General features: G+C 47.9%; 1 protein-coding gene across 5 annotated transcripts in view; it reads left to right on the forward strand.

Annotated features, from left to right (window-relative positions):
- The window catches only part of ILDR2 (immunoglobulin like domain containing receptor 2), a 58214-nt gene that overhangs the window by 43666 nt on the left and 3114 nt on the right, over positions 1-11434 (forward strand). For all 5 annotated transcript variants that reach the window (XM_082438100.1, XM_082438102.1, XM_082438103.1 and 2 more), the window contains 3 exons: positions 3844-3957; positions 7857-8073; positions 9512-10184. In XM_082438100.1, the coding sequence (XP_082294226.1) occupies positions 3844-3957; positions 7857-8073; positions 9512-10184 (1004 nt within the window). The remainder of the gene's footprint in view (positions 1-3843; positions 3958-7856; positions 8074-9511; positions 10185-11434) is intronic.

The raw sequence follows: 11434 nt of genomic DNA on the forward strand, positions 1-11434 counted from the left end.
AAATAAATCATCCATCGACCCTAAACTAAAATATCACCAGGAAAAAAGTCGTTTTCCAAAAAATGCTGGTCTTTGGCCAATAATGTAGGACATTTCTTATTAAAATATTGCCACACATCAGAGAGTTCTCTGATCTTCAGACAAATTACAGATAAAAATCGGCCTGACACCATTCTATTTATTTTCAAATCAAGAAAAATTTAATGAATGCATACCAATTTTCTCTCGAGTTTACAGTCCAGCAGAGTGGTTTCTGGGGGCTTGTGAATGGAAATAAAGTGAGTGAAAAATAGAAAGGAGCATATGATAAGACTGTTCTCTAATGCCAGCTCAGAGAAGGAAAAGTCTCATCTGCTTGGAGGGATCAAGAACGGTTTTCTGTGCTCCTGAGCATATATGTGACACAGAGCCAGGTGCTACCACGATGAGAGAATTAGTTATAGTGTGCCACCCATCGAATATACAGCTTTCAATTAAAAAAGGAAAACCAACACCTCTTAAAGGGAGAAGTGCCTAGCTTTTTAGCTACTGAAACCAAACGGATGATGCCTCTAAAGTCTAGACATCAATACTCTGCCTCTGTCCTTTTTGACAAAGTACAGGGATTAAGATTTCTGAAGTCATGAGCTGGTGTGACTGAGAAATCAAAGCTGAAAGTATCTAGTACAGTGGTGTCTCTTTATAATGCCAGTACTGAAAGGCAAAGCTGCCATCGTCATTTGAGGCTGTGAATAGTTACTGTAACTTTTCAGGGGCATGATAGCCTATGCATACATGATCAAATCTGTCTCATAATGAGGAGTGCAATTTGTTATAATGACACAGAAAGCAATCTAAGCGCCGGTCCAAGTTGCAGATAAGGGAGCAGTTTCCAGCTGTTGCTCAGGATGGCCGCCATCTCTCATTGCCAGGGGACAGCTGGTACATTGTTCCCTATAGCAATACTCTTCCCCCCTTTATCTCAGTATTACTGAATGTTTGCTATACAGTGCTTCACATATTAAGAACACCTAGATAAAGCCACAGCTGCAGGTAGAGTAGACCCTTCCCTAATGCCTATAAACATGCTCATTCTCTTTACTGAAAAATAATCGTCAATAAAACAACAAAACTTACCTAAACCTTGCTGCTCCCTCAAGCTACCATTCAAGCCTTCCCCTTCCTGGTGAAAATTCTCCAACAAACCCATCACATGGCCTTTTCTGCCTTACTTTGTAATTCTTTGTGATATAGTTTTTATTCCTGATTTTCATTCATTCATTCATACAAACACATGTGTTTTGAGTGTCTGCAATGTGTCAGGTTCTATGCTAGGTGCTCAGGATGCAGAGATAAACAGAACTGGTCCTTGACCTGAGGAAGTTTACAATCTAGACAGGGAAACTACTGAAAATACTCTTTCTAAAGAAAGCATTAACCCTACCCCCAGCCCCAGGCTGGCACCAGTTCAGCTCAAGCAAACATTTAAGTGCATACTATGTATAGCGCACCATCCTGGGCTTTACACTGAGCTAGAATGATAAGCATTCTTTTCCCTCAAGAATCTTTGGGAAGATTAGACATTTATACAAATCATTTGAAACCAATGAGAATATATTAAGGGCCATGATGGAAGTTCAAAGCAAATGATTTGTAAGTTAGGAGTCGGATAGAGAGAGAAGGGAGAGAACTTTTTCTAGCTAGAGAAAAAGAAAGCCTTTTGGATGAGGTGTCATTTGAGCTGCCCCTAATAATTACAGAGAACTCAAAGGGCTCCACTGATTTGGTCTTTGTTGTCTCCTTTCTTTTTTCTTTTTCTTTTTGGTTTATATATTTGTCTTTTCCCTATGAGATTATTTAAAAGGTGAAAAGTATTAGCTGTATCTTACAGACATGAAAACTGAGTCCTGGATAGGTCACCACTTATTTGAGGTCCCTCAGTAAATCTAGCGGTATGCCTACAAGATGCCCAGTTCCCCATGTCCCAGCCCTGTGTTTCATCCATCAGACATAACTGCCTCAGAACAGACATAGCAGTTCTGTGGGATAATTGCATTTTAAGTGAACTGTCTGTACTATGTAAACACCTCTGCAGAGATGGAAGAGTGTGTAGCTTGATAAATAAAATCATTTCTGCTAATAATTGCTTCTGCGTAGGGATTATGGATCTAACCTCCAGGAGAAGGTGTACTAAAAAGCGTGTGCTGAGATTAATTTTTTTTTTAAGTAATTCCACAATTGGAGCTGAATGTGGACTGCCCATCCTGTTCTCATATAGAAAACCAGTGCACCTGCAAATGGATGTGTGGGCGTCTTCCCAGTCTTCAGTGCCAGGGCTGTGATTAGAGTCTGTGGAAGATGATATTTTAATCTTCCATGTACATGCTTGTGTGGGGGGCTCTGTCCACAGCCAGGGTAACATGACCAGAGTGCAGAAAGCAGGATTTTCTCCAGAGGTGCATGCAGTCATATGGTTTCTTTATGGTATTTGCCCTACTCTGGGAACAGAGAATATTGGAGGTGGGTCATTTGCTTCCATCCCACTGTGCAGTCCTGATAAGGTAGGCTGTAAGGTAGGACCGTGCCTCAGATGACACTGCCTATGGCACACCGAAGAGCATTTTCTACTCTGGGCTCTTCCTTTTTGTCTTCCTCTCCTGTCTCTCCATACTGTCTCTGCTCCTAGACTCCAGAGAGGCAAGATGCCCAGTGTGGTTGGGCTTCAGTCAGACTACATGGTTCCAGTCCCAGAACTACCACTTATTCCTGAGCAAGTTATGAAACCTCTCTGAACCAAAGTGTCCTCAACCATGAAATGCGGCTACTAACAGTTAACTTCCTTATGTAGTTGTGAGGAATCAATGTCCATGTAGAGCATTTAGCACGGTACCTAGCACATTTCAGTGCCCAATTAAGTGTTGTCTATTACCCTTATTGTTCTGTCCCCATCCCATTCCTTTCACTCTTTCTTGTTTTCTCTTTCTCTTATCTGTGAAGATTGGACCTGCCCGTGTGTCTGATCACCCTTGGGGCTGGTATTGGACTCGACTGATGCTTAAGTGACATGGGGCTTCAACAGCCTTTGTCCCTGACAATATGAGTGATGGGAATGTAGGAGATGGTATTATCTCTCATGCTTTAGTTTTGTTTTTTATTAAGCCCTGAAAATAACACCTGCCTGTAACCACATAGCAGCAGGTTGAATTAATCATGTCAAAGATATGGTAGTCCCTTTCCTAAGAGGAAAATGCTAAAGAAATAATACTGGAACCATAATTAGTAATCCATGTATTTTGCGTTTTATTTTGTACTGATGTGTATAAAGCCTATAATCTAATATTAGCTCTCATGCATCACCTAGTTATGGAATTTTTGCACAATCTCCCAAGCAACTAGAGGCTTTTAGGCCACCTGTGTCAAGGTCCCTGACGTTTGGGTATCTGTTCTAAAGCTACGTGTGCTTCCACCAGGTGAAGTTATGATCCTCAGACTGTAGGGTGATCTGCGGCCCTAGTCTAGAAAGTGGTCTTTTTCCAGTGTGAGTGTACTCCCCCAAACTTGGAGAAGATGAGCTTTAAGTAGAGCTTTAAGAGGTCAGGAGGTAGGAAGCAGAGGTTAACAAATGACTAAAAATATACTGTAATAGAATTTTGTTGTTGACCTGCCGATCCTCCATTCTAATGGAACGATCTGATAAAGGGGATCTCGCGCATGGTTCCATATATAGAACTACAGGTTACTATTTCTGGGTGATTTCAAGAAGAGTTGTTATTAGTGGGACCCATGTTTTCTACTTAGTAAACTAAATGGAAGCTGCCTTCTCCTGATTATTTTCACCTCACCTTCTTGTCTATTTCTCAACAGTTCGCAAAGGTTACCGGATCCAAGCTGACAAAGAGAGAGACTCCATGAAGGTCCTATACTATGTCGAGAAGGAGCTGGCTCAGTTTGATCCAGCCAGAAGGATGAGAGGCAGATGTGAGCATCTGTTAGTTTTATGTGATCTGTGCATCGTGCTAAAGGGGATTTGGGGGTGACCATATGTGGGCAGGCCTGAGCTTTCAGGGTCAGAACTAGTAGGGGTGCTGGTGATACCACCCTAAAGAAAGTAGCTTTGAGTACATAGAGGAAAGAAAAAAGGGATTCTGGTATGAAGAATAGAGCAATCACAGGGAACTATATTCAATATCCTGTAATAAACCATAATAGAATTTTTTAAAAAATGAATAGAGCAATCATGTACCATCTTGGTTCCTGTTGTGTCTCTCCATGGGGCAGTCAGTACTGCTGGGGCCGGGCAATCCTGGGGTTGGAAATATTTTATTAAAACAGCCTTTCCCTACTACTCCCTTTAAAATATATTCAAAATAATGACTTAGGATGTGGAAGCTTGAGTATCAGTTTTTTCCAACGTGAAAGGCCCTAGCATTGAACGACAGTCCAGCTGCCCGACTTGCCGTATCAGTGAAAGTGAAAGAGCAAGTCTGCCAAAGAAATCTCGTAAAAAAGAGGCCTACATTCCTTTTAGATGCCCAGCAGCAGAGGCTGAGGGGCAAGCAAAGAGACTGCCCCTCTTGTCAAAAGAACGTTTTAATTACTGAGTCTGTAGGTGTCAGGGCCCCAACCCTTAACTCACCCACAGCCCTTGGAGACTTTGCAGCTGACACAGCTGATTCTTGATTTGGATTCCAAATTACCATCTATCATGAGAGGCAGCACAGGGCAGGTCTGACACGGACAGGCTAATTATCAGAGGGTGCTGGCAGGCCTGGGAGTGAGGTCACTACGTTTCTCTCTTTGAACCCTCCTCGCCTTGGAATCAACGAGAGACTTGATGGCATTGTTGGGGAAACAGTCCCAGACTAGAGGAGCTTTATTCAGATTAAAGACAACATATCCCTCCCAGTTTGCAATTCTAATTTCATCCTGTCTGAGTTGCATCCATTGCTGCCTCCGCCCACCACACTGGTTATAAAAAGACCATCTCCAGATTGGAATGTCAGGAATGCAGATGTCACTGCACTTGACAAGCTAGTTGTAACAGTGTTGTCATGGATCCCTGTACGGGGACAGAGACAGAGATAGTCAGAGATCAAGGAGAAAGAGCCCACGGAGGAAATCTGTGAATCTCACACACACAGCTCAGAGAAAAAGTGAAAAACGGAGGTTGAAAATAAAGGGTGGATCCCAGTTTAGGTGATGTCTTCTGTCTGCCTGGATTAAAGTGGTCTCCAAGGGCTGGCTGGCCATAAGGTAATGACCAAGGAATCTTAGAGTCCAAGGGGTGGCCTGGGTCGACAGATGAGGAAACAGAAGCCGAGAGGGTTGAAGTGATAGAATCAGGACTAGAACCCAGCTCTTCGGATTCCCGTCCTGTGCCCTTTTGTTAAACTAGAAACTTTGGAGCCAACTGTGGACGGTGCCATAGCTGCAGCGGCAGTTTCTAGTCGAAGACCACAGCCTTCTAACTCATAGGACTTTAGGATGTTGGAGCTGGAAGAGACTGAGGCTGTTGAATCTACCTCCCTCATTTTACGGAAGAGGCAAGGGAGGCAGAGAGGGAAAGTAACCAGTGCCCGTGCTCAGTGTCGGGGCCAGAACTGGAGCCCAGCGCTCCTGAACCTGCAGGTTGACATTACCGTAACTGCAGAGACATGAACTAGGAATCTAGTTCTCTTTAGTTTGAGAGGTTCTATTCCTGAAGAACAAAGGAAACCCTGGGGTGGATCATGGACGTAGGACACTCTTGAAGATCTCATCATAAAATGAGTCTCATCGTTTCAGGTGCGGCAAGGGAGTAATAGATTCTGTAAGAAATGGGAGTTTCAGGGTCAGGCCCATGACTTTCCCAGCCAATGTGATCCTCATTCGCCTGTCCCTTGTAAATAGGGGGTTGCTCTTAGGATATTTCAGTCTGGAATCGGCAAACTACAGCTCCCAGGGCACATATGTTCCACCTCCTGTTTTTGCAAGTAAATTTTCTTGGAACACAGCCGTGCCAATCCACTTCTGTATTACTTATGACTCCTTTCATGTTGCAATGGCAGAGTTGAATAGTTGTGACAGTATGGCTTGCAAAGCCTACGATATTTACTATCTGGCCCTTTACAGAAAAAGTTTGCCTATCCTGCTCTAGAGTTCCATTATTAGGTGTCTGTGAAGTGGGGAATGTTCATGTTCATGTTCACTGTGGCAGAAATTTTAGAGCAGCAGACAGCCTGGGCTACCCATCGTACGAATGGTGAAACAGGGCTAGCCCTTACTATCTGCAGAAATGAAAACTGTCCATTATTCCCCGAAGTTTAAGGAAAGGTCTGAATAAATAATGTCATTTTTCAATAAGCACACTTGGTGCATTTTCAAGTTCTCTTCTGTATGGTTCCCGGGAGATTGGAGTTCGCTGGGATCATGAGAAAAGAAAGGTTCTAGATTTGATTAATCAATAGGATCTGAGTTGTTTTCCTTTAAAATAGGCACGAACTAGTCCATTCTCCTTACAGGGCAGAAAAGGCTTACAATTAGATTATAATTCAAAACCAGCTGATCACATGACCAAACTGAACGGCATTCCTGGTCAGCCTTGTGTCCTGGTAAAACAGGACAAGGAGGCTGTGTTTATGCTGTGGGGGGAGACCCTCCCTTCCCTTCAGGGATGGGAACCAGCAAAAATTCTCTGCTCCTCTAAGGACCGTTGGGGATGGGGAGGAGACGAGGCAGAGGGGACACTGAGACACACATCTGTGCTTCCCACATCTGATCTCGGTTTACCTCTTGCTCGGCAGCCAGGCCCTACACCTTAGAAATGTTGATTTTGATAACAGTTTGAAGTTCAAAGGATTTTTAGAAAACAAATGGATTCAGTTACATTACAAATACATTCGCTAGATTTATTTTTTAAGTAATGTGAAATTCAACCCATTTCAAAGTTTTATAAATAAATAGTTTCTTTTTTCTTTTTTTTTCTTTCCAGACCGTGACTCTGGTCCTTATTCACAAGTGCTTTTGTGAAAAGCTACTTAGGCCACCCTAGGAAATGAGAAGGCTGTGACCATCCCCTCCCTCTTTAGATTTCTGGGCTAGGACCAGAGTATAAGCGGAGGCCCAGAAGCCCTAAGTGCAGCCCAACCTCCCCCTTTTCTTCCCGCACCTCCAAACAGCTGTCCTGGCCACCCATGGCCCCCATACTCTTTGGGGAGTGGAAGAGGTCTACTCAGGCCCTGGAAATGGACTTGGTATTGTTTGGGGAAGATAGTCCAGGTTCCTGGATGAACATCCAGAAGGGGGGTGATGGCCACTAGGTGTGTACATCCCCTCGGCCCTGCGGACTCGCTCTGTGGCGAGGACACAACTGCAGGAGGCTGGAATGGGGTGCCTCTAAAGCGGGGGTGTAGTACTGACTCTGAAGGCCCCACCTTGGGACTCAGCCAACAGTAGGGAAGGTCCTGTGGTCCGTGGCTTCTCTCTCTTTTTGCCCCTTTTGCCTCATGCCTGGGATCATCATGGCTCATCACCGAATTAAACAACAAGAAGAAAAACATTTGAGCAAGGATGCTGATGTACTAGGAGGACACCAGCTGTAGACAGCCCAAGTTCCGGGAAGCCTGCCTTAGGTGGAACAATAACAATTGTTTTCCTATTCCAAGCACACAGCATGCAGGAAGCCTCCCTCTCTGTAGGCAAGTGGGCTTCTAGCTGGAGCCATTTCCTGCTGAGCTAAGAACACAAATACCACTAGTTCAGGTCTACAACCCACCCTGGACAGGACTGAGGCCCTCGGGTGGGAGTTTCCCAAAGCCACTAGTCTCAGCCGTTAACTGAGTTCCCATTCTGTTCTATGGGTAGGAAGCTGTGTCATGCCTGGTTTTTTGTCCCTGCAGATAACAACACCATCTCGGAACTCAGCTCCCTGCATGAGGAAGACAGCAGTTTCCGCCAGTCTTACCATCAGATGCGAAGCAAACAGTTCCCTGTGTCCGGGGACTTGGAGAGCAATCCTGACTACTGGTCAGGCGTCATGCGAGGCAGCAGCGGGGCAAGCCGGGGGCCCTCGGCCATGGAGTATAACAAAGAGGATCTGGAGAGCTTCAGGCACAGGTGAAGACGGCCGTGGCAGGGCGACGCTGGTGCTGGGCGTGCGGGGGCAGGAGCCGGGAGGCAGGGTGCATGGGAGGCTGCTGTGATCCAACAGCATCTCTGTCTGCCCTTCTAGGTTATCCTGCCACATCTCTCTGTGGGCTGTTGAACATCCCTTTCCCACATGTATTAAGCAAGGGAACACTTGGGACACCATGTGCAGAAGTAATCACTCAAGGCTCTTTGAAGAGGGTACTCTAGACCCCTTAATGAACCTTGTTAACATTTCTCTGCTCTTCTCAAGTTTTATCCTATAACCTCTAAAAAACCCCACCCATCACCTCCATCATTTTTTTTTAATGAAAGCTTCTTTCTTTCTTTCTTTTTGGCTGTGTTGGGTCTTCGTTTCTGTGCGAGGGCTTTCTCTAGTTGCGGCGAGCGGGGACCACTCTTCATCGCCGGGCACGGGCCTCTCACTGTCGCGGCCTCGCTTGTTGCGGAGCACAGGCTCCAGACGCGCAGGCTCAGTAGCTGTGGCTCACGGGCCCAGTTGCCCCGCGGCATGTGGGATCTTCCCAGACCAGGGCTCGAACCCGTGTCCCCTGCATTGGCAGGCAGATTCTCAACCACTGCGCCACCAGGGAAGCCCCACCTCCATCATTTTTGATCATTTGTTTTGTGAAAGGTCAAATGCCAAACATGTTATACTGTTGCATTTCAGTCTCATAATTCTAAAAGGGAGGTACTATTAATGTCCCCATTTTAAGTTGGGGAAACTGAAACTTACAAATGCTAAGGAACTTACCCTGGGTGACATGGCCAATGAATGTGGGGCAGCCAAGTTGTCTGTCCAGTTTTGTGTAGCCAGTGCCCTCCGGATAGCACCTTCCCCACTCACCTATCCTGTATCTTGAAGGGCAGTAGATATTGCTTTTCTCTCAAAGTACCAACTGCAGGCTCCCTCTTGCCTGCCACCCCAAGGGGTAACTTGCCCTCCGCTCTGAGGAAGGAAAAGGCCTCTGTTTGTCACCAAATATTACAGGGACTCCGTGGGCCACCGCTGTGTGTACTGCAGGCCCACATCACCCACGCTGGCTTTGAGGGTGTGAGGAGTGAGTCAGGAGGCTGTCAACCAGAGGTCACATCATAATGGCCAAAAGAAGGCCCAACGTGTGTTTCAGCACCGTGTAGATCACAAAGTATTTTTATCCACACAACCCCATCTTGATCCTTAACACTAACACTCGAGATGGGCATGGCCGCCTTGAGCTTGTTGTTTGTTGATTCTGAGGCGTGAGAGATGCCCGAGGTGATTCATCCAGCCAGGAGCGGAGCCGTGGTTCGGACCTCGGTCTCCTGACAGAGGCCCCAGATACGACAGGGGCCCTTAGATCCCCGCTCAAGCTCCCTGCCTCGCGCACGGCTTACCTGGACTGACCAGCGCCTCCTCTGCCCGCAGCCAGCAGCGCTCCAAATCCGAGATGCTGTCGCGGAAGAACTTCGCCACCGGGGTACCGGCCGTCTCCATGGACGAGCTGGCGGCCTTCGCTGACTCCTACGGCCCGCGGTCCCGCAGGGCGGACGGCAACAACCACGAGGCCCGGGGCGGGAGCCGCTTCGAGCGCTCAGAGGCGCGGGCGCACGGGGGCTTCTACCAGGACGGCTCGCTGGAGGAGTACTACGGGCAGCGGAGCCGCAGCCGGGAGCCCCTGACCGACGCGGACCGCGGCTGGTCCTACAGCCCCCCGCGCCGGCGGCCGCCCGACGACGCACACCTGCCCCGCCTGGTGAGCCGCACGCCGGGCGCCGCGCCCAAGTACGACCACTCGTTCCGGGGCGCCGGGGTGGAGCGGCAGGCGCTGCCCGAGGGCGCCAGCCGCGGCGGCAGCCTCGAGACGCCGTCCAAGCTGAGCGCGCAGCTCGGCCCGCGCAGCGCCTCCTACTACGGCTGGTCGCCGCCGTCCACCTACAAGGAGGGAACGCCGCAGGGCGAAGAGGAGGACGCGCCCGACGACGCGCTGCCTCCCTACAGCGAGCTCGAGCTCAGCCGGGGCCCGTCCTACCGCGGCCGTGACCTGCCCTACCACAGCAACTCGGAGAAGAGGAGGAAGAAGGAACCCGCCAAGAAGACGGTGAGGCCCAGGCAGCCTCCACGGGGTCCGGGCGGGGAGCCAGCGGGCACGATCGCTGTCCAGGAGCCGCGGGGCTGGGGAGGAGGGAGAGCTGAGAAGGAGGGCCCTGCCCCAGACACCGAGTGGGGCCCAGGTGGAGGGAGCGGGTCCTCCTACTTGGGGAACGCAGGTGTCAGGCTGCTTTGTCCCCCGCTTCCCTCTATCCAGGACCAGGTGAAGTGAGTGTGGGCCCCTGGAGCGTTAAAAAAAGGCAGAAGTAGCAGGTGCATAGGTGTAGAGTATTCGAGAGCATTAATGACGAGCTTTAAGAAGCATTTAGCATCAGGGAGTCTAGGGGTCATTACTACCACAGGCCTTTAGGTGGGCTTCTGAGGTCTGCGTGCAGACGATCTATGCTCTGTGCATGCTTATATGTGCCTTCCTCCCCATCCCTTACCCCCTTTAGGGTGAGGGTTTGTAACTTGCATCAAATGCCCCAAAGAGTCCACATTCCCGAGGTTAGTAGCCATCGGTGTTCATGAAGGACAGCTCACTTCTTTTTTCCTTTGACGTTTTATTGAGTGTAAACTATCCTATGCCCTGTATATGTGAAGGAAGTCTTTCAGTCCCTGCCCAGCTAATTGTCTCTTGTGTAAGTGGCCTTATTTAGACTTTGTTTTCTTTCTAAATGCCAAGAGCAGCCCGTTCCATCCCTCAGCCCCCAAATGTGACCTCAGAGATTGTTGGGGGACAGTCACAGATGTGGGTTTCCAAGGTGCCTTTGTACTCCAGAGGCCACTCTCCAAGCCCAGATGCTTCTGCCCCCTCCTCAGTTACCCTGCCTCTCCCGCCATTTTGTTTTTCATGATTCCAAGCTGGACATTTTCTTTAGTGTGTAGTATGGGGAGAGAACATGAACAGAAAAAGGTTCTAGCATGATTATTAACCCCTCCAAAACAAAAACTGTGATGACCAAAGTACTGTGAGTAGGGAAGGAACTTTCAGGTGATATCAGGTTTATGGTACACCATCTGCACTAACTGTTGTGGAACTGTAAACATTGTAGTTATCCTTAAAGGGGTGAGAAGTTATTCTGTGGCCATGGGACTAAGTTTCATGAGATGTATGTTGGCTTCAGCACCAGTTAAGGCTTAGGGACAGTAGTCACAAGCCTAATGAAATGCCCTAAAAGTCAGGATGTGCCAGGCTCTGAACAGGTGTGGACTCTGCCCAGGGAACCATCTGTTGTGTTGTGTTGGGTTTCTTTAATC

Source organism: Balaenoptera physalus, assembly GCF_965194825.1.
Source record: "Balaenoptera physalus genome assembly, chromosome: 1".
Lineage (NCBI taxonomy): Eukaryota > Metazoa > Chordata > Mammalia > Artiodactyla > Balaenopteridae > Balaenoptera > Balaenoptera physalus.